This window comes from Macaca nemestrina, chromosome Y (genome assembly GCF_043159975.1).
Source record: "Macaca nemestrina isolate mMacNem1 chromosome Y, mMacNem.hap1, whole genome shotgun sequence".
NCBI lineage: Eukaryota > Metazoa > Chordata > Mammalia > Primates > Cercopithecidae > Macaca > Macaca nemestrina.
In genome coordinates this window covers 251,547-273,827 of record NC_092146.1, presented here as the reverse complement: position 1 = coordinate 273,827, position 22,281 = coordinate 251,547, and the positions used below count along the sequence as shown (strand labels likewise).

The following is a 22,281-nucleotide window of genomic DNA, read 5'->3' as shown; positions in this document are numbered from 1 at the left end:
TGGTGGCCCCACCGGGTGTGGACGGCCCATCCCTGCACACAGTCGTGTATAGTCAGCCCTGTGGCAGCCCTGCCGGGTGTGGACGGCCCATCCCTGCACACGGTCGTGTATAGACAGCCGCATGGTGGCCCCACCGGGTGTGGACGGCCCGTCCCTCCCCCATCCCATGTAGACAGCCCCGTGGCAGCCCTGCCGAGTGTGGACGGCCCGTCCCTGTACACGGTAGTGGATAGAGAGCCCCGTGGCGGCCCTGCCGAGTGTGGACGGCCCGTCCCTGTACACGGTAGTGGATAGACAGCCCCGTGGCAGCCCTGCCGAGTGTGGACGGCCCGTCCCTCCCCCATCCCATGTAGACAGCCCCCTGGCAGCCCTGGGGGCACTGGGGGTGAGTGGTGCAGGTTCTGCATCCGGCCCGGACGTCCGGGTTCCAGGGAGGCGGTGGGGGCTGCATCCGGAGGGGGTTTGAGGGCTCCAGGTCAGAGTCGTTAAACCTCTGTGTATGTGTGCACTTCAGGATTTTGAGGCTGGGTTCCAAAAGTCTTTTTTTTTTTTTTTTAAGATGAGGTTTCTCTGTTGTCCCCCAGGCTGGAGTGCAGTGGCGGGATCTCGGCTCACTGCAACCTCCGCCTCCTGAGTTCACGCCATTCTCCTGCCTCAGCCTCTGGAGTTACTGGGATGACAGGCGCCCGCCACCGCGCCCGGCTAATTTTATATTTTTAGTAGAGACGGGGTTTCGCCGTGTTGGCCAGGCTGGTCTTGAACTCCCGACGTCAGGTGATCCACCTGCCTCGGCCTCCCAAAGTGCTGGGATGACAGGCGTGAGCCACCGCGCCCGGCCGTGTTCCAAAAGCCTTGTACGGAAAGAGGAAACGTGGCAGTAAAGTCCGCAGGGGCGTGTGTCACCCGGCGTGACAGGACGGGGCGCGTGGCCTGAGCGTGAGGATCGCACCTCCATGGGCTGGCTGCCCCCGCATTTCGGGTTTGATCTTTGACTTTGGGAGGGAGATCGCAGGAGGTTGGCTCCTAATCTGGTTCCCCCAGCTGCGTTTGGGAGGCCGTCCGTGTGTGGTGCTGGTCTGAACTCAACGGGCGGCGCCTCTGCCCTGTGAGTTTGCGCCCCGCATCGTGGGGGACTGGGCGGCGCCTCTGCCCTGTGCCCTGTGAGTCTGCGCCCCGCATCGTGGGGGACTGGGCGGCGCCTCTGCCCTGTGAGTTTGCACCCCACATCGTGGAGGACTGGACGCACTTATTTAAATCGTCTCCTGGTGGTTTGAGCACACTGCCTCTGGGGCTGTCTTTAAGCTTCTGTTTGGAGACTTAGAGGGGGTCAGAGGCCGACTTCTGAATCCTCAAGGACAGTAGGGAAATGAGAAGGATGGAGGGATGCAGGGACGGCTGGAGAAGGGAGAGAGGTGGAAGAGAAGGACGTGGAGAGGGGCGTCCCCCTAAGAGGAGTGGGAAGGGGCGTTGAGGGTGGGGAGCTGCGGTGGGCGTGAGAGGTGGTGTGGAAGGTTGCAGGAGAAGAGGCCAGTCTGAGATGGCTGCAGACTGCTGGTTCCAAGTCTAGGACACTCGGGAAAAGGAAAACGATGGAGACAGGAAACAGATCGGGGGTTAGGAGGGAGGGAGGGGTGCGTCGGTGCCACACGACGTTTTTCGGGGCCGGGGCTTCTCTGCATGACCGCACAGTGGTAGATCCGTGTCATTCTGCGTTTCTGCAGACTCAACAGAGTGTGCGGCAGCGGGAGAGCCCCGTGCACGCTGTTGCCTCGGGGTGATAATGACCCGTCCAGGGAGGTTCATTGACTGTAACGGGCACAGGCGGTCACGCAGGACCTTCCTGATCGGGGACCCGGGATGTGGCCAGTTTCTGACCGTCAGCCCGCAGGTGTCCTGTCTCCCTCCCGGTGGGATGACGGTGCAGGCCCCGGAAGCTCAGCTCATCCTCGGTTAACGTGGCCCGTCCCCGTTTTCCACCGCCCCTCTTGTTCTTAATACGGTCGCAAGCCAGTGCAGTTACCACAGTGAGCAGCGGCGGAGAAGACGAGATCCTGGATGCCCACTGCAGCTTAGCTGGATTCTAGAAACTCTTCAAGTTTGGGGAGGGGCGGAGATGCAGGCGTGCCCTGATGCTGGGGCTCCCGGGGCCTGCCGTGCGTGTTTGTGGAGGCGCAGCTGCACCTGGCGCGCCCTGGGCTCTGGAGGGGCGGGCCGGAGCGGGCACCGAGCCTGCAGCCAGCTCTGGTGTTGTCATGGGCCGGGGGGGGGACCCTATTTCTCGGGGGGAGCGCCTTCGACTGGGTCCCCAGGCTCTCCTCTCGGGGACCTGTGGTGCGCGCTCCGCCCGGGCTCTCCTCTCGGGGACCTGTTGGTGCGCGCTCCGCCCGGGCTCTCCTCTCGGGGACCTGTTGGTGCGCGCTCCGCCCAGGCTCTCTCGGGGACCTATTGGTGCGCGCTCCGCCCGGGCTCTCCTCTCAGAGACCTGTTGGTGCGCGCTCCGCGCGGGCTCTCCTCTCGGGGACCTGTTCGTGCGCGCTCCGCCCGGGCTCTCCTCTCGGGGACCTGTTCGTGCGCGCTCCGCCCGGGCTCTCCTCTCGGGGACCTGTTCGTGCGCGCTCCGCCCGGGCTCTCCTCTCGGGGACCTGTTCGTGCGCGCTCCGCCCGGGCTCTCCTCTCGGGGACCTGTTCGTGCGCGCTCCGCCCGGGCTCTCTCGGGGACCTGTTGGTGCGCGCTCCTCCCGGGCTCTCCTCTCGGAGTCCTGTGATGCGCGCTCCGCCCGGGCTCTCCTCTCGGGGACCTGTGGTGCGCGCTCCAGGGCGAGCCACGTGACCGCGCAGAAAGCGCCCCCTGGCCTGCGGGACGGCCCAGCCCGGAGCGAACGGGGAGAGGAGAGGAGAGGCCCGGGGGGAGCGGAGGGCAGTGCAGGGAGCGGAGAAGGAGGAGAGGAGAGCAGCGCCGGGGGCGGCCGGGTCTGCACAGTCGCGGGTCGGGAGGGGCGGCCGCCGCCACCCCCGGCGCCATGAGCCCTCCTCAGCCAGAGGAATGCGCGCGGCGCGGGCCCCGGCCCCAGAGCGCCTGGCGGGCGACGCATGGAGCGCGCTGAGCCCGGGCCCCGCCTGCAGCGCCCCGCCGGCCCCGGCCCGGCCCTGCCCCGAGAGCGCAGCGCCCGGCCCGGCCCGCGGAGAGCCCTGCGCGCCGACGGCATGCGGCTCCGCGAGCGCTCGCTGCGCCAGGACCCCGACCTGCGCCAGGAGCTGGCCTCGCTGGCCCGCGGCTGCGACTTCGTGCTGCCCTCGCGGTTCAAGAAGCGGCTGAAGGCCTTCCAGCAGGTCAGCCCCGCGCGCCCCGCGGCTGCCCCACACCGAGCGAGACCTCCCGGCCCCGCGCGGGCCCCCCTCGCCGCTGCTGGCCGTGCACCCGCTGTCGCGTGGCGGGGCCCGAACCCCAGATTTTCAGCACCAGTCGCGGGCGCGGGGGACCCGCTCGGGCCGCACACGCCGCCGAAAACCGGGTGCTGCTCGTTGGGAAGCTGTGCCAAGCTTGTTAGCAAACCCGGGTTTTGGAAAGAGCCCCCGCTTCTTTCCCGGGAGTTTTGGCTGTGAGTGCGCGCCTCGCTGGGATCCACCGAGGCAGGGGGGTGGGGGGGTGAGAACCGTCAGTGCCTGGGAGGCATCGCTGCAGGCAGATTTTTAATTTCAATAACACCTTGCACCGCCGGTAACAAACCCCGGGAAACTCCTTCACCCTTTGTCAAGGCGTCGGGCGGGTGCACCTTCCCCGGCGTTACTGCGATACCCCGCGTTCCTTCCCACTGGCTAACTGCTTCAAAGGAGTCGGTTGAGATATCGCTCACATACCGTGCTATTTATGCTGCGTGGTTTCAGTCAGTCACTTGCTGGCTTTGAAATTTATTTATTTTTACTTTTATTTATTATTTATTTATGTTGACACGTTGTCTCTCTGTCGTCCAGGCTGGAGTGCAGCGGCGCCATCTCGGCTCCCTGCAACCTCCGCCTCCCGGGTTCAAGTGATTCTCCTGCCTCAGCCTCCGGAATAGCTGGGATGACAGGCACCTGCCACCAGGCCCAGCTAGTGTTTGCGTTTCTGGTAGAGACGGGGTTTCACCGCGTTGGCCAGGCTGGTCTTGAACTCTTGACCTCAGGTGATCCACCCACCTGGATCTGGGATTAGGGGCGTGAGCCTCCGCCCCAGCCGGCTTTGAAATTTAATCTCAGTTCTCATTAGTGCTCAGGGAAGTAACATTTGTGTGTGCACCCCGTGTATATTGTATAAGTTAGTTTTACGAGTACCATGTGGTTTAAACGTGTAAGAGTCTTCCCGGGACAGCCCCGATATAATTTGAGAACTTAGGGTTTGGCTGTGGCCGAATCTGATCCGAGTCTCATCCAGGCAGGATGTGCGTGGCGGGCGCCTCACACCCACGGGGTCCATCAGACCCACTTTTCACGCTTGGTTCCAGGAGTCCGGAACTGGTGGCCTAAACCTCAAGTTGAACCAGAGCATCCTGCTTGAAGGGGGAGGGAGACCCACTTCTTTCTGTTGATATTTTAATTGAAATTTTTTCTCTCAGATCACGTCAACTTTTACACTCCTTCAGAGTATTTGTCTGACCTCTGTCTTCCAGGTTTTGACATTTTGCCTGTAAGTGGATAAGGGCGAGGCTGCTTTTGTTACAATGGTCTTAACCTGCAGACCCTGAGAGTGAGAATCAGCCCCGTGCGGGATTTGCGTTAGACGGTGGCAGGTGCGTGTTTGCTGGTTGCAGAGTCAGGTGATGAGCTCGCCCGTGGCTGGATGAAGCAGCCCTTCTGCCCTGGGGCTGGGCCCTGGCTCTTCTGCGGGGGGCTGGGGTGACAATGCACCTGAGCGTCCACCTCCAGGAGGCAGAGCCCGTTCCCCACAGTCTGCGTCGTTTTGGCAGGACTGTTTGTTTTTTAAAAGTCACTTTTTGGGAAACCGTGAATTCCGTTTACAGAAGTTTGTTCCGTTTTACAGAGAATCGGTTTCCACGTTTTCAGGGAGTGAGGACAGACGTTGTGTGAAATGCGTGCTGTCTGAGGGGTGGTGGAGGAATCACGGGCTTATTTTGGGGTATTTGTGGGGGCGGTGCTGGGAGACAAGCGGGCGTTTCCTGGCTGCTTTCACTCCCGGCGTGAGCGTGGGCTCTGTCAGGTCCCCCCAGTTGGACACACCCTCAGGAGGGTTGTCGGGGAGCATCGGTGTTGGAGCCACTGGACGTGTCTGGGGGCCGCGCCTCCGCCCTGGGACGCTGCAGGCTGGGCAGCACGGTGCTGTCTCAGGGGTCCCGTGACAGGCACAGCCTTCCGCGGCTAACGTAGACTCTGCAGCCACGAGCCTCTGGTGGGTGCTCCTGAGCTTGTTCTTCCGAATGTGCAGACGTCCCGCCTGGGCTTCTGTTCCTGCAAACCCCCTGGCGGATGCTCCCTGCCCGGCTGGTCAACCCCGGCTCCTCCTCCTCCCGGTCACTGCCCACTTCCCAGTCACCGGCATCCTTGCCAAACCAAACCCGGTTTGGGGGGGTCAGCGACCGCCGGCCTTGGGAGGGGAACAGCATGCGTTCACGCCGTGGGTCTGGGGAGCCCCGTGTGACGACCGCGTGTTACACGTACTCTCGCCGTGGGTCCGGGGAGCCCCGTGTGACGACCGCGTGTTACACGTACTCTCGCCGTGGGTCCGGGGAGCCCCGTGTGACGACCGCGTGTTACACAGCACACGCTCTCACTGTAGGACCCAGCGTGTACCTGGAGCGTGGCCATGCAGCTGCTTGGCCAAGCTCTTCTTGCTGGAGCCACTCTGCCTGCGCCTGTGCCCAGGGATTCTCGGGCCTTCTGTCCCCGGGCAAGAGCAGGACCACTCAGACCTTGTTCCCAGCCCAGGACAGCTGTGCTGCCCCAGCCTGGCCCTCCCTGCCTGGGGAGTGACTCTCCCACTCCCCACACACTGGTTCACACACAGATGCTCCTCTTCACCGGTCCTGGTGACACAGACACTGTCCAGCGTCCCCACGGGGTCCTTCGGGCGGACGCACAGACCCTGCACAGCACCGTCCACGGCTGAAAGCGCCGTGCCCGACGCGGCAGCCCCGCTGTGGTTGGAGCCGACTTCAGCGTGGTGGCAGCCTGGGCTCTGGGCATCCCCGACGCACCTGCTCTCACCACCAGAGCACGTGCTGTTCCCCTCCCAGGGCCCGTGGTCGCTAGAACCCTTGCAGCCTTTGGTCTGGCCGGGATGCCGCCCAGGATGCCGCTCCCTGGGCAGTGGCAGGGAGAAGGTAGAGCGGGTTCCCCACCTGGCAGGGAGCCGCAGCGCAGCGAGGGGGGTTAACAGGAAACAGAAGCCCGGGCAGGAATACCCACACACAAGACCAGGCTCAGGAGTATCCGCCAGGGGCTTGTGGACGCGGGGAGGGGCCAGATCCTCCCCTCGCTGTGGTGCCCGGCATCCACTGTCCCCCCCGGCTGGTGGACAGAATGACCCCCACGTCCCCCAGCCCAGCCTTCCGAGCTCTGTGGAGACTCACACCTCACTGCAGCCGTGCGTGCAGGTGCCAGCGCCTGGGCCGCAGGGGTGGGTGCAGGTGCCAGCGCCTGGGCCGCAGGGGTGGGTGCAGGTGCCAGCGCCTGCGCTGCAGGGGTGGGTGCAGGGCACCCCCAGTGTCTCTCAGCGTCCGTCCAGGCCCCGTGGCTCGGCCGCAGTCGTGTGTCTGAGTGAATGTTACAGCCCCGTGAGCTCTGGCCGACTGAGACACCTGGACCTGCTGCGTTTCCGTGTTGATTCCTCCACAGCAGTTCTCCGTCTTTGCTAGAGAGGGGATTTTTAAACCCACACGCGGGGCCTGACTCTCTCGCCTCCGTGTTCGGCTCCGCTGTGTAAACACCGACGTTTTTGACTCCGTGTTTAGCCGTCCGGCGTGTGGTTTGCAGGTGTAGCTGGCAGCGCTCTACCAGCCCTCGCAGAGGGTCCCTGGGAGTCGAGTGCTGGGCGGAGAAGAATGCTCAGAGCTTGCAGCGGGCCCTGCCTTCCAGGGGGTGGCCGCCATCTGGGTGGGCTAGGGGCTCGGCGGAACCCCTCCATCCCATCCCACAGCCTCCCGTGCTTCCGCCTCGCGCTGCAGGCTGGGGGCTCCTGGGGACATGGCTGTGCGTTGCAGCCTCTACTGAGCGTGCCTTCCGCCGGCCCCCTGCTGCTCCGGCACCTCCCCTGTGGCCTTGACTGTGGTGTCTGGTGCCGCTGGGGTTGGGGCGAGGGTCCTTCCTGCTGGTCACCGCGCCCTGCCTGCTGTGCGCACCCTCTGCACACGCGGGGGTCCCGCCCGCGGCTGGTGTCGCCAGAGGACGTGTGATGGTTGCACGTGGCCTGTGTTCTCGGGAAATTCACCTGCACTCATCAAGCGCACGCTTGAATTTCTGTTTCTGCAACAGGCGGCATCGGTGTTAGGCTCAGCCTTTGTGTTTGGTCGTATATGGACGTGTTTCGCAACACTGTGGGTGTGCTGTGGGAGGGCGACACATATCTGTGGCCACTGGAATTGTGACGAGTCAGGGAGCTGCCGTCTCCGTGCCCTCAACAGAAATAGCTTGTCGGGAGGCAGGGCCTCGCCTTGATCGGTGTGCTTCGGGTGGCGGGCGCTTGACGGAGCACTTTGTAAAGTCCACGTGTGGAGGAGGATTTAAAGTGGGTGGCCGGGCCGCCCGAGGCCCCTCTGGTTCGTCTGAACTGTTTAACGAAGAGGCAGCTGACTTTAGAATTCTTCTTCCACACCCCGGCAGCTGTTTTTGCTCCTTGTGTGTTTACCGTGGATGCCTGGCCTCCCCGGCTACGCTCGGGGCAGGGCCGCAGTCCCTGTGATTCCTTCACAGTCCACTGAGACCTGCTGCTCGGCCCGAGAGGCGGCCAGTTCTCAAGTGCGCTGTGCGTGTTGAAAAGAATGTGTGCCCTGCAGCTGTGCTGGGGCCGAGTCTATTTCTGTCCGTGAGATTAAACTTGTAAATCCCGTGCCTGCATGGGTGGTTGTGCTGTTTGTTGTTCCGTCTCTTGTCTGTCGGTGCCCAGGGTGGGGGCCCCAGCTTCCCCCTGTCGGTGCCCAGGGTGGGGGTCCCGGCCTTCCCCGTGTCGGTGCCCAGGGTGGGGGGTCCCGGCCTTCCCCGTGTCGGTGCCCAGGGTGGGGGCCCCAGCTTCCCCCTGTCGGTGCCCAGGGCGGGGGTCCCGGCCTTCCCCGTGTCGGTGCCCAGGGCGGGGGTCCCGGCCTTCCCCGTGTCGGTGCCCAGGGTGGGGGTCCCGGCCTTCCCCGTGTCGGTGCCCAGGGTGGGGGTCCTGGCCTTCCCCGTGTCGGTGCCCAGGGTGGGGGTCCCGGCCTTCCCCGTGTCGGTGCCCAGGGTGGGGGCCCCAGCTTCCCCCTGTCGGTGCCCAGGGTGGGGGTCCCGGCCTTCCCTGCATCGGTGCCCAGGGTGGGGGTCCCGGCCTTCCCCGTGTCGGTGCCCAGGGTGGGGGTCCCGGCCTTCCCCGTGTCGGTGCCCAGGGTGGGGGCCCCAGCTTCCCCCTGTCGGTGCCCAGGGCGGGGGTCCCGGCCTTCCCCGTGTCGGTGCCCAGGATGGGGGTCCCGGCCTTCCCCGTGTCGGTGCCCAGGGTGGGGGTCCCGGCCTTCCCCGTGTCGGTGCCCAGGGTGGGGGTCCCGGCCTTCCCCGTGTCGGTGCCCAGGGTGGGGGCCCCAGCTTCCCCCTGTCGGTGCCCAGGGTGGGGGTCCCAGCTTTCCCCCCATCAGTGCCCAGGGTGGGGGTCCCGGCCTTCCCTGCATCGGTGCCCAGGGTGGGGGTCCCGGCCTTCCCCGTGTCGGTGCCCAGGGTGGGGGCCCCAGCTTCCCCCTGTCGGTGCCCAGGGCGGGGGTCCCGGCCTTCCCCGTGTCGGTGCCCAGGGCGGGGGGTCCCGGCCTTCCCCGTGTCGGTGCCCAGGGCGGGGGTCCCGGCCTTCCCCGTGTCGGTGCCCAGGGTGGGGGTCCCGGCCTTCCCCGTGTCGGTGCCCAGGGTGGGGGTCCCGGCCTTCCCCGTGTCGGTGCCCAGGGTGGGGGTCCCGGCCTTCTCCGTGTCGGTGCCCCGGGTGGGTGTTCTCTTCCTTTCCTGGCGTGCTGAGTTTGTGCCCAGTGGTGTTTACTCGATCGGTGCCAAGGCTGCGTTGTCAGGCACGGATAAAGTTAGCGTCATCCTGTCCTCCCGTGACCGACCTCATCAGCGTTCTGCGGTGGCCTGTCCGTCTCCGGGTCTGTCCATCGCCTCGTGTCACTTCGTGGATGTTAGTACGGCGACGCCAGCTTTACTGTCTGCCTGCTCTGTCTTTTTCCATCTCAAAAACAATGTGCAGCCTCTGGGTCCTTAAGCCACGTGTGTCTCCTGTGTCCTTCTGTCTCCTGTGCATCCCGTATACACAAGTGCTGTTTTCTTTCTGCAGCCCGATCTTTGCCTTGTAACCGGAACACTTGGTTCATTGATGTCCATGTCGTCTGCTCGTCCGTGTGATGGACTCTTACGTCTCATCCTGCATCCCTGTCTCCCGCTGTTTTTCAGCTCCGTCACCTCTTCTCTCGTTTGGGGTACACGCTTTCTACGAGCTCACTGTTTATCCCACAGAATCGGCGGCTGGCCGGGCACGGTGCCTCACCCCTGTGATCCCAGCGCCTTGGGAGGCTGAGGCAGGAGAATCGCTGGAGGCCAGGAGTTCAAGACCAGCCTGGGCAACATAGCGAGACCCCCGTCTCTTTAAAGGAAAAAAAAAAAAAAAGGAACGTCAACTAACTATTTCAAAGCCCAATATTAATATCTTTTCCTCCAACTCACAAACAGGCACACACTCATCCAGTCACCATTTCACTGACACGCTGTTGTTTTGAGTTTTTTTAAGAATTGAACGTACGTTTTTTTTTGTTTTGTTTTGTTTTGTTTTGTTTTTTTGAGACGGAGTCTCGCTCTGTCACCCAGGCTGGAGTGCAGTGGCCGGATCTCAGCTCTCCGCACCCTCCGCCTTCCGGGTTCACGCCATTCTCCTGCCTCAGCCCCTCAAGTAGCTGGGATGACGGGTGCCCGCCACCGCACCTGGTTAATTTTCTGTTTTTTGTTTTAAGACAGAGTCTCGCTCTGTCACCCGGGCTGGAGTACAGTGGCCAGATCTCAGCTCACTGCGAGCTCCACCTCCTGGGTTGAAGCGATTCTCCTGCCTCAGCCTCCCGAGTAGCTGGGATTACAGGCACCTGCCACCAAACCCAGCTAATTTTTTCTATTTTTTTTTTTTTTAGTAGAGGTGAAATTTTGCCGTGTTGCCCAGACTGGTCTCGAACTCCTCAGCTCAGGCATCCTGCCCCCCTCAGCCTCCCAAAGCGCCAGGATTGCAGGCACGAGCCACTGTGCCCGGCCGGTTTGAGGGTTTGCGCACCGTCCTGGTGACGTAGGTTTGGTTTGCAAACCTGCCGGAGAGTCGGCTGTCGCTGTAAGTTCTCGGGGGAGAGCTCCGCCCTGCGCAGCTCCTACAGGCAGCTCCAGGTGAAGGCTGATCCTTTGCTTCCCGGGGCCGGAGGCGCGCTGGGGACGTCCTTGGAGTTCTTCTTCCCACCGCAGGTGCCGTGTTCTGGGCGCCGCACTTAGGGCGGCTTCCCCCGAGGACCCCGGGTTTTGCCTCGTCTTCCCCAGAGCCCTGCAAGACTGAGCGATTTCGGGTGAGCGCGCTCGGCCCACGCTTCTGCAGGCAGAGCCTGTTCAGGCTCCACGGCCTTCCCTGGGCTGCTCCTTCCAGGCAGCCGTGGCCTGAGGTGTCCTCCTTTCCTGCCAGCCTGGGGGTGCCGTCTGGAAGACGTTTGTGAAACACACCGTCCGGGGTTCCTGGCGGTTTCCAGCAGGGAGGTTGGTTTGTGTGTCCAGGTCATCATTCTGTTGCCAAAATCGGGAGCCCGAGAGCCCCCGCTGCAGAATATTCGCGGGGTCAGTTCCGTACCCCAGATAGCAGAGCGGTGTGAACCCAGCGTGATGGAGGGGAAGAGCCGCAGGCTCCACGGTGGGGCCCCCGCTGCAGGAGGCGGGAGGGAGACGGGAGGACGCCGCTGTGGGGACACGTTGTGGGCCCGGGGAGGTGCGCTGTGGGCCCGGGGAGGTGCTCTGTGGGCCCGGGGAGGTGCTCTGTGGACCCGGAGTTGTGCGCTGTGGACCCGGGGAGGTGCGCTGTGGGCCCGGAGTTGTGCGCCGTGGGCCCGGGGAGGTGCGCCGTGGGCCCGGGGAGGTGCGCTGTGGACCCGGGGAGGTGCGCTGTGGGCCCGGAGTTGTGCGCTGTGGGCCCGGGGAGGTGCGCTGTGGGCCCGGGGAGGTGCGCTGTGGGCCCGGGGAGGTGCTCTGTGGACCCGGAGTTGTGCGCTGTGGGCCCGGGGAGGTGCGCTGTGGGCCCGGGGAGGTGCAGGGACCTCCTGCCCCAGGCACAGAGCTCACGTTCTGAATCACACGGGAAGGTAAAGCTCTGCTGAAGGAGCGCTTGGTCGGCACCTGCTGCGGGAAGCCTGCTCCGCCCCAGGTCACGGAGGCGGCCTCCTTCCTCCTAGATGGGGATCAGAGTAAAGCAGCGGAGTCTCACCTGGGGTGAGGGCCCTGTGGAGACAGCAGGGTGGGGACAGTTGGGCGCTGTGTGTGGGACCCTTGTGACGTGGGGTGAGGGTCCTGTGGCAGTAGCAGGGTGGGCTGTGTTCTCTGTGAGGACACTGGAGCTGCGACCCAGGCCTGGATTGATCCCGGCAGTCAGGATTGTGGCTGCAAAGGCCCTGAGCTGTGGTCCATCGGACCCTCCTCCCCGGCTTCCTCCCGGGACCCCTCCTCCACGGCAGTTGGTGGAGGAGGACACGGCCCGTCCCCTGGGTAGTTGGAGGAGGAGGACACGGCCCGTCCCCTGGGTAGTTGGTGGGGGAGGACGCGGCCCGTCCCCTGGGTAGTTGGAGGAGGAGGACACGGCCCGTCCCCTGGGTAGTTGGTGGAGGAGGACACGGCCCGTCCCCTGGGTAGTTGGTGGGGGAGGACGCGGCCCGTCCCCTGGGTAGTTGGAGGAGGAGGACACGGCCCGTCTCCTGGGTAGTTGGTGGAGGAGGACACGGCCCGTCCCCTGGGTAGTTGGTGGAGGAGGACACGGCCTGTCCCCTGGGTAGTTGGTGGGGGAGGAGGACACGGCCCGTCTCCTGGGTAGTTGGTGGAGGAGGACACGGCCCGTCCCCTGGGTAGTTGGTGCGGGAGGACGCGGCCCGTCCCCTGGGTAGTTGGAGGAGGAGGACACGGCCCGTCCCCTGGGTAGTTGGTGGGGGAGGACACGGCCCGTCCCCTGGGTAGTTGGAGGAGGAGGACACGGCCCGTCCCCTGGGTAGTTGGTGGAGGAGGACACGGCCCGTCCCCTGGGTAGTTGGTGGGGGAGGACGCGGCCCGTCCCCTGGGTAGTTGGAGGAGGAGGACACGGCCCGTCTCCTGGGTAGTTGGTGGAGGAGGACACGGCCCATCCCCTGGGTAGTTGGTGGAGGAGGACACGGCCTGTCCCCTGGGTAGTTGGTGGGGGAGGAGGACACGGCCCGTCTCCTGGGTAGTTGGAGGAGGAGGACACGGCCCGTCCCCTGGGTAGTTGGTGGGGGAGGACACGGCCCGTCCCCTGGGTAGTTGGTGGAGGAGGACACGGCCCGTCCCCTGGGTAGTTGGTGGAGGAGGAGGACACGGCCCGTCCCCTGGGTAGTTGGTGGGGGAGGACACGGCCCGTCCCCTGGGTAGTTGGAGGAGGAGGACACGGCCCGTCCCCTGGGTAGTTGGTGGAGGAGGACACAGCCCGTCCCCTGGGTAGTTGGTGGAGGAGGAGGACACGGCCCGTCCCCTGGGTAGTTGGTGGGGGAGGACACGGCCCGTCCCCTGGGTAGTTGGAGGAGGAGGACACGGCCCGTCCCCTGGGTAGTTGGTGGAGGAGGACACGGCCCGTCCCCTGGGTAGTTGGTGGAGGAGGACACGGCCCGTCCCCTGGGTAGTTGGTGGAGGAGGAGGACACGGCCCGTCCCCTGGGTAGTTGGTGGAGGAGGAGGACACAGCCTGTCCCCTGGGTAGTTGGTGGGGGAGGACACGGCCCGTCCCCTGGGTAGTTGGTGGAGGAGGAGGACACGGCCCGTCCCCTGGGTAGTTGGTGGAGGAGGACACGGCCCGTCCCCTGGGTAGTTGGTGGAGGAGGACACAGCCCGTCCCCTGGGTAGTTGGAGGAGGAGGACACGGCCCGTCCCCTGGGTAGTTGGTGGGGGAGGACACAGCCTGTCCCCTCAGTAGTCATGGTGGAGAAGGACACGGCCCGTCCCCTGGGCGGTTGATGGAGGAGGACGCAGTGCGGTCGCTGACGCCGTTAACCGTTTCAGGCGGTGTTTTAGCATCACGGGATGAGATCAATTGTCCACCTCGCAGGCTGTGTAGAGACTGAAGCAGGAGACTTTTGAGTGCGTGTTCTGGGGCCTGTGGACGTACTGGGTGAGGGGAGAGCTGATGCTGAGTGGGGCCAAGAGCCCGTGGGCGCGGGCGAGGGGCTGGGTGAGGGGCTGAGGCGTGTCCACAGCAGTACCTGGCGGTCGGCCCCTTCGCCCGGCTGTGCGGTTGCCTGCCCTGCCTGTGCCTCTCCGAACGTGAGTCGCCCAGGCTCCAGGGGCAGGGCTGCGTGTGGACGGCACCTGGGCCTCTCCACGTCTGAGCCCTCACACGTCTGGGGTGCGGCTGCCCGTGTCCCCGGGGCCCTGCCGGGTGTGGTGGGGTCCGTGCTGTGGCCCATGGGAGTCGGGAGTGGGTCCTGGCTGGGCTCTCAGACGTCTGGGGTGCGGCTGCCCGTGTCCCCGGGGCCCTGCCGGGTGTGGTGGGGTCCGTGCTGTGGCCCATGGGAATGGGGAGTGGGTCCTGGCTGGGCTCTCAGACGCCTGGGGTGCGGCTGCCCGTGTCCCCGGGGCCCTGCCGGGTGTGGTGGGGTCCGTGCTGTGGCCCATGGGAATGGGGAGTGGGTCCTGGCTGGGCTCTCAGACGCCTGGGGTGCGGCTGCCCGTGTCCCCGGGGCCCTGCCGGGTGTGGTGGGGTCTGTGCTGTGGCCCCTGGGAATCGGGAGTGGATCCTGGCTGGGCTCTCAGACGTCTGGGGCACGCAGCTGCCCGTGTCCCCGGGGCCCTGTGGGGTGTGGCGGGGGCTCAGTGGTGCAGAGCAGCCACCCAGCGTGGGGTCCGTGGCAGCGTCGTGTGTCCTCCTGGGCGGAGGTGGCCCCTGCAGTGCAGTACCCGTGTGGTCCCCGACAGGGACTGCAGCGTGTCCTCTCCCGGCCGGGGTCAGGCGGCCTCGGCACCGTCGGCCCCGGAGAGGCCCCTCGTGTTGTCCGGGCGGAGAAGGCGTTCGATGCTCCCGGGTTGTAACCGAGCGCTGTCCGTCACTCTTCAGGTTCAGACGCGGAAAGAAGAGCGTCTGCCCCCGGCCAGCAGCCAAAGCATTCCGACCTTCTACTTCCCCAGAGGACGCCCGCAGGACTCGCTCAACGTGGATGCCGCCATCAGCAAGATCGAGAGCACCTTTGCCCGCCTCCCCCACGAGAGAGCCACCATGGACGACATGGGCCTGGTGGCCAAGGTGCGTGTCCCCCGTGTGACGTGGAGCAGCCGAGGTGGTACTGCGGGCGTGAGAGGGTGAGGCGGGGCGGCCGGGCCAGGTGCGTGTCACATGCGTGAGAGTGAGGAGGTGGGGCGGCCAAGGCAGGTGCATGTCACACGCGTGAGAGTGAGGTGGGGCGGCCGAGGCAGGTGCGTGTCACACGCGTGAGAGTCAGGTGGGGCAGCTGAGGCGGGTGCCGCCAGCGTGTGAGGGTGAGGTGGAGAGCCTGGAGCAGCCGAGGCAGGCGCATGTCACACGCGTGAGAGTGAGGTGGGGCGGCCGAGGCAGGTGCATGTCACACGCGTGAGAGTGAGGTGGGGCGGCCGAGGCAGGTGCCGCCAGCGTGTGAGGGTGAGGTGGAGAGGCTGGAGCAGGCGAGGCAGGTGCATGTCACGCGTGAGAGTGAGAGTGAGGTGGGGCGGCCGAGGCAGGCGCATGTCACACGCGTGAGAGTCAGGTGGGGCGGCCAAGGCAGGTGCCACCGGCGTGTGAGGGTGAGGTGGAGAGGCTGGAGTGGCCGAGGTGGGTGTGTGTCACACGGGCATGAGTGAGGCCAGCGGCCGAGGCGGGTGCGTGTCACGTGTGCGGGAGTGGCCCAGGTTTCCTCTGAGGTTACAGTTGTGGCCTGAGGTTTGCTGTCTGGTCGCTGCTGTGTGAATTCTTAAGCATCTGAAACTCAAGTGGGAATTCCGTCTGCATTCTCGTCCTGAGGCCTCCTGGCCGTGCCCCTTTCTGCCCGAGGAGCCGCCGTCCCAGGCTGGGCGGCTGTGGACCCCTGTCCCCCGGCAGTGGTCCCGAGGGCCCATTTCTGGACTCACCCTGAGTGCTGCGGCGCCATGTTCGTCATTTGCCGCCTGCTTTCCTTCTCAGCTGCCTGCTTTCCAGGCTGCCTGCGTGGACGTCCGCAGATCGGGCACGCTCGGTTTAGTGTCTGTGAGTTACCAAGGCAAGGCTCACTCCAGGGACGTGTGTCTGGACCCCTGGTGGGCGATTGTGTTTCCAGGGACCCGGGCCCACCTCTCCAGCGTCCCGTCCTCCAGGTGGAGTCGCCGGAAGGCAGATGCTCCCACCCCTCCAGGTCAGAGCCCAGAGCCTTAGTGCACGGTACTTGTGAGCCCCTCGGGGCGAGACCCCTGCTCCCCAGCCCTCTCCAGCTCTGCAGCTGTGAAGGCGGTCCTCAGGAGTGGGCAGGTTTTTGTTTTTTCTGTTTGCTTGTTTGTTTTGAGGCAGAATCTTGCTCTGTTGCCCAGGCTGGAGTGCAGTGGTGCCCTCTCGGCTCACTGCAACCTCCACCTTCCGGGTTCAAGCGATTCTCCTGCCTTGGCCTCCCAAGTAGCTGGGACTACAGGTGTGTACCACCATGCCTGGCTAATTTTTATATTTTTAGTAGAGATGGAGTTTCACCATATTGGCCAGGCTGATTCAGGAACTCCCGACTTCAAGTGATCCACCTGCCTCGGCCTCCCAAAGTGCTGGGATAGAGGTGGGAGCCACCAAAGTGCTGGGATTGAGGTGTGAGCCACCACGCCCGGCCGGTTTTTGTATTTTTAACCTATAAATACAGTCTATTAAATGAGTGGGTTTGGGGATGTTAAACCAACCTTGCATTCCTAGCATAAATTCCATGTGGTCGGTGTGTCTCGTGTCTTTCATATGTTGCTGGATTCCAGTAATTTTTGCAACTGGATTCACAGAGAACACACTGCTTGAAGGTTTTCTTGTGAGTCCTTTGTCTGGTTTTGGTTTTAGAGAAATACGGGTCTGAAAGAACACGTTGGGAAGTGTCCCCCCTTTCTCTATTACAGACTGTCCTTTTAAAGTATTTTATAAAGTCTTGTTTTATAAATACGTAAAAACCTCTGTGGTTACGGCCGGGCGCGGTGGCTCAAGCCTGTAATCCCAGCACTTTGGAAGGCCGAGGCGGGCGGATCACGAGGTCAGGAGATCGAGACCATCCTGGCTGACACGGTGAGACCCCATCTCTACTAAAATACAAAAAAAACTAGCCGGGCGAGGTGGCGGCGCCTGTAGTCCCAGCTACTCGGGAGGCTGAGGCAGGAGAATGGCGTGAACCCGGGAGGCGGAGCTTGCAGTGAGCTGAGATCCGGCCACTACACTCCAGCCTGGGCCACAGAGCGAGACTCCGTCTCAAAAAAAAAAAAAAAAAAAAAAAAACCTCTGTGGTTCCAAAGTGAACGCTAACAAAGCAGACACAGTTAGGTAAGTCCAGGTTCTGTCCCTGTCTGCGCTGTTTCTCCCCCCGAGGTAAGAGTTCCCGTAGCTTTAGTTTACCCTCTTACTGTCGTTTTAGCTTTTAATATGAGCAAGTACACGCGAAGGTGTGTATGAGGATGAACATGCATACATCTTGCATTTCTGAGAGAAAAATTAGCATGTGCTGTTTTACACTTGGGTATTTGTTCTTACTAAGTCCGTATCTGTAGAGGTGGCGTCGTCCTGCACGGCAGTGTGGGGCCGTGTAAGGACCAGGTAAGCTGCAAGCATGCAAAGCCATCTTACAAGGAAAATTAGGGTCATTCTGTAGTTGCTTTTGTTGAAATATTAGAAAGTTTCTTACAGTTGGTTGCAAACGTGGAGTGAATGAAAAAAGCTAATATTTACCTAGTATGCTGTAATTTAAAACACCGCACGCGTTAAGAATTGTTTCATGTCTCGGTAAAAACGTGCCACAGAAGTAGTGACAGCCGTGCCGTCTCCATGTCCGGTGTGGAGTGGGCACCCGCTGCCCGCCCTGGCAGGCTCGCTCGACTCTCCACGTGTGTCTCGGCTTCCAGTGTGTTATCCTCCGTGCTCTTGAGGCTGTGGGATATCGCTGAGAGTTCCTTCACGGGGAAGTCTGTTTGCTTGCACCTGGGACGGCTTCATCCTTTTCAGCACAGCCTCGGTGATGTGGAGAACTCGCCCTCGCCGAGTCTGCCCAGCCCCACACGCAGGGTGCACGCCGCCGGCCGGGTCGGTCGCCTCTTCTGCGGCTCACGTGCCGTGTCCCCTTCGGGTCCTACCAAGCCACTCACGCAGCGCGGTGAGGTTCCTGCACGTGACCCGCACGTTCCCCTCGGGGCTTCCCCGCCACGGCGCCTGGTTCTCACGTGCACGCTCCGTGTCGTTTTCCTCCCGGGACGCAGCTTTCCGCGTGACCTCACTTGAGGCGCGGCGGCGGCGGCCTTGGTGGCCGTCGAAGGTGGTGAGGCTTCCAGGCTTGAAAGAACTTGGCCCGTTGGCCGGGTGTCACGTTTGGTGGGAAAAAGCAAGTTTTCTCATGGTCTTCGATGCCCCCGAGAAGCAGGGTGAGCTGGGTGTGACCCCGCGGGACAGGGGAGAGCTCTGAGACTGAAGTTCTCTTGCTTGCAGTGTCTGCACCGCTGGGAGTCCGAGGGACACCTCCACAGGCCCTGCTGTCCGTGCACACACCGGCTGTTTGTACACGCACCGGCCCGGCCCCGGCAGGCAGAGAGCGTGGTGCTCGGGCCCCCACGGTGACTGTGGGCCGAGGCCGGCAGGGGCTGTGCTTTCGTGACTTAATGCACCTGCGCTGTGGCAGCAGAACCCTGTGAGTGTCCCGCATGTGCGGGGGCCGCAGGCCAAGTTCCGCTCCCCCCAAGGCCGCTGAGCCTGTCTGGGTGGCGCCCAGCTCACCGCCACGTGCGGGCGTCCGTCCCCGTCTCCGTCGTGTGCCTTTGGGACGGTTTTCTGTGAGCCGGGCCCCGGACCAGGGGACGAACGTGTAGCCCGGGTGTCGCTGGCATCCTCAGGTTTCCCTGCGTGAGGCCCGTGTTGTTTCGCATTCTCTCTATCAGTGAGCGAGTGAGGGCCTGAGTCCCAGCCCACGGCGTGTTCTCCGTCAGTGAGCGAGTGAGTGAGCGAGTGAGGGCCGCATCGCGTGGCATTGCGTGTGCGTGTGCAGTCCCACTGCCGGCTTTCTGGGGAACCTGCACGCCGTCGCCCCGAGCGGCCGCACCGTTTCCCGTTCCCACCGTGTGAATGTCAGAACCGTCCCCTCCATGGATACAGCAGCTGCTGGGATGGCGCTGGCATCCCGTTGACTCCAGGTTAACTTGGAAGAACCTTGACCGTCTTGAGGCTTCCGTCTCGGGAACACGGTCCAGCTCTCCCTTGTTTCAGGCGTCTTTCGTTTCTGTCGGGACGCCTCGTCGTGTTTGGTCCTGTTCGCGGTTCATCACGTCGATACCCAAGCATTTCCCACTTCTGCTGACGCTGTACGTGGCGTTTTTTTACTTTAACACGATGGTCGATGGCGAGTGGCGAGAAGCACTGCTGGTTTTTATATGTGGACTCCGCATCTTCTGACCAAGTTTAACTCACTCGTCAGCTCACTGCAGCCTCGACCTCCTGGGCTCAAGTGATCCACCCACCTCAGCCTTCCCGAGTAGCCGGGACCCCTGGCACCTGCCACCACACCTGGCTGATTTTTTTTTTTTTTCGTAGAGACAGGGTTCCGCTCTGTTGCCCAGGCTGGTCTGGAACTCCTGGGCTGGAAGGGCCCTCTTGTCTCAGCCTCTCCAAGTGCTGGGACGATGACGGGCATGAGCCACCATGCCTGGCCTCACTTTTACTTTATAAAATTACAAATGTGCCTTGAAGTTTGTCTGGTATTCTAGACATGTATTCTTAGACGTGTATTTCTGTGTGTATTGAGGGGGTTTTCCTTTGGTCCTGTAAAAGGTGAATGGCCTTGACGGACATCTGAGTATGAAGGCAGCTCCGGTCCCCGGTCCACTGCAGCGGGTCACGCCTCTCGTGTGCATTAGCTGTGCATTGCCAGGCCCTGCAGGGTCTGGGGCATGAAGAGCTGGTCTTGACCTGACGGACATGAGTGTGAAGGCAACCCCGCTCTTGGGGTGAGCCCCGGTCTTGGGGTGAGCCCCGGTCTTGGGGTGAGTCCCAGTCTTGGGGTGAGTCCCGGTATTTGGGTGAGCCCCGGTCTTGGGGTGAGCCCCGGTCTTGGGGTGAGCCCTGGTCTTTGGGGTGAGTCCCGGTCTCTGGGTGAGCCCCGGTCTTGGGGTGAGCCCCGGTCTTTGGGGTGAGTCCCGGTCTTTGGGTGAGCCCCGGTCTTGGGGTGAGCCCCAGTCTTTGGGTGAGCCCCGGTCTTGGGGTGAGCCCTGGTCTTTGGGTGAGCCCCGGTCTTGGGGTGAGCCCCGGTCTTTGGGGTGAGTCCTGGTCTTTGGGTGAGCCCTGGTCTTGGGGTGAGCCCTGGTCTTTGGGGTGAGTCCCGGTCTTTGGGTGAGCCCCGGTCTTGGGGTGAGAGCGCCAGTCCCTGGTCCACCACACGGTGTCACACTTCTCCTCTGTGTTGGGTGCCGATGGCCTGGCCTTGCAGGGGTTGTGTCTGCGCTCGTGAAGGCCTGGCCTGTGGTCTCCTTTTCTTGTCATGGCTTGGTCTGGGGGGATGCTGGCCTCGGGGAGCTGCTTGGGAAATGTCCCTTAGAATTCACTTTTTATGGAGCCGTTTGTTTACACTGGGTGTTATTTTATGTGAGTGTTTGCTGGAACTCATCAGTGAGGCCATTTGGGACGGAGTTTTCTCTTTGGGAAGGTTTTTAATGACAGTGTGAATTGTTTCCATAGACACAGGCTGTCTGTTTCTTGTGTGTGTGTTTGTTTTTGAGAGACAGAGTCTCGCTTGAACCCGGGAGGTGGCGGTTGCAGTGAGCCGAGTTGGTGCCACTGTACTCCAGCCTGGGCGACAGAGCGTCCACCCCCATGACCCCGTCAGCCCCCAGCAGACCCCGCTCCAACACTCAGGATCGCGGTGCCCCATGAGATTGGGGTGGGGGCTCCGAGCCAAAGTCCAGCCCGGCTTCATGTGACCCTGAGGACTCATCCGGCTCCACGATGTCATTTGCTGGCATCTTTCCGTGTCTGCACATGTTCCCCTTGTCCTGGCACCGGCCGAGGAAGTCGTGCTGAACTCGCGAGCCGTGGCTGTGGCGTCCTCCTGTCTCCCCTCAGACCCGTCGGTCGGTGTCAGCGTGCCCCGTGCGAGTGCAGACGCCCGGGTCTTGCTCCTCGCGGTGCCCCTGCCGCAGCAGCACCATCACGTGGCCTCGGGGCCGGTGTGCTTCGTGCTTAGGGACCTGCTGTGCAATCACCAGAGCCGTAATGGAATGGAATAGGATGCAGCCGGACACGGGTGGACGATCCACACAGAGCAGCGTGCCGGACTCCTTCACGCGGGCGCTGAGCGAGGGAAGCCAGGCCTAGAAGCTCCAGGTCCTACTGCCGTGGCCTGGAAAAGGTGAACCGGAGCCCCGGGCAGGAGGCCTGGGGGCTGTCGCCGCGCTGGGGTGCGGAGGGACGGAAGGGACTGTCGGGGCTGGCGGCCTCGATCCGGTCCTGGCTGTGCGGTGGGCGTGCCGCGGCTCGGCCTGGCCCCACCCGGAGTTGGTCTTTCTGTGTGTGGATCCCGAAAAGACTTTTAGAGTCGAATCAGGTTATCTGGTGTGTTACTCCCTTTCAGATAAGGATTTTGTAACATTTAGGATAAACTCCTTTCCTTTGTGTCTTTTGCATTTTGGAGTTGATTGTCTCCATTTACTTCGGGATTTTTTTTTTTTTAATTGTGAGCTAATTAGTTTGGAGGTAATTTTCGGGTTTGGTGTGGTGGGGGGACTGTGTGCCCAGCACTCCCACGCTCAGTTCTCATCACCCAGACGCCGGGGATGCAGCTGTCTCTGGTTGTGGTGTCAGGCCTGTAGTCCCAGCACTTTGGGAGGCCGAGGCGGGAGGATGGCTTCAGGCCAAGGGTTCCAGACCAGCCTGGGCAACATAGACTTCACTCTACAAAAAAAAAAAAACAGGCCGGGCGCGGTGGCTCAAGCCTGTAATCCCAGCACTTTGGGAGGCCGAGGCGGGCGGATCACAAGGTCAGGAGATCGAGACCATCCTGGCTAACACGGCGAAACCCCGTCTCTACTAAAAATACAAAAAAAAAAAACTAGCCGGGCGCGGTGGCGGCGCCTGTAGTCCCAGCTACTCGGGAGGCTGAGGCGGGAGAATGGCGTAAAACCCGGGAGGCGGAGCTTGCAGTGAGCTGAGATCTGGCCACTGCACTCCAGCCTGGGTGACAGAGCAAGACTCCGTCTCAAAAAAAAAAAAAAATATATAGCCACGCATGGTGGCACGCACCTGTGGTCCCAGCTACTTGGGAGGCTAGGGTGGGAGGATGGCTTGAGCCCGTGAGGTTGAGACTGCACTGAGCTGGGATCACACACTGCGCTCCAGCCTGGGCAACAGCAAGACCATGACTCAGGAAAAAAAAAAGGATCACCGTGTAGCCAGCCTGCAGGACCGGGTAGATCTGAACCGGGTAGATCTGACACTAGCCTGTAGGACTGGGTAGATCTGACTGTAGCCTGCAGGACTGGGTAGATCTGACTGTAGCCTGCAGGACCGGGTCGATCTGACTGTAGCCTGCAGGACTGGGTAGATCTGACTGTAGCCTGCAGGACTGGGTCGATCTGACTGTAGCCTGCAGGACTGGGTAGATCTGACTCTAGCCTGCAGGACCGGGTAGATCTGACTGTAGCCTGCAGGACCGGGTAGATCTGA

At 62.8% G+C, this 22,281-nt stretch overlaps 1 protein-coding gene across 3 annotated transcripts in view; it reads left to right on the top strand.

Annotated features, from left to right (window-relative positions):
• LOC105478255 (protein phosphatase 2 regulatory subunit B''beta) overlaps positions 1-22,281 on the top strand; it is a 45,934-nt gene that overhangs the window by 10,803 nt on the left and 12,850 nt on the right. For 2 of the 3 annotated variants that reach the window (XM_071089388.1, XM_071089390.1), the window contains exon 2: positions 14,485-14,670. In XM_071089388.1, coding sequence (XP_070945489.1) covers positions 14,485-14,670 — 186 coding nt within the window. Of the gene's footprint in view, positions 1-3,075; positions 3,331-14,484; positions 14,671-22,281 lie in introns of those variants that run through there. The other variant, XM_071089389.1, reaches the window with a different exon arrangement.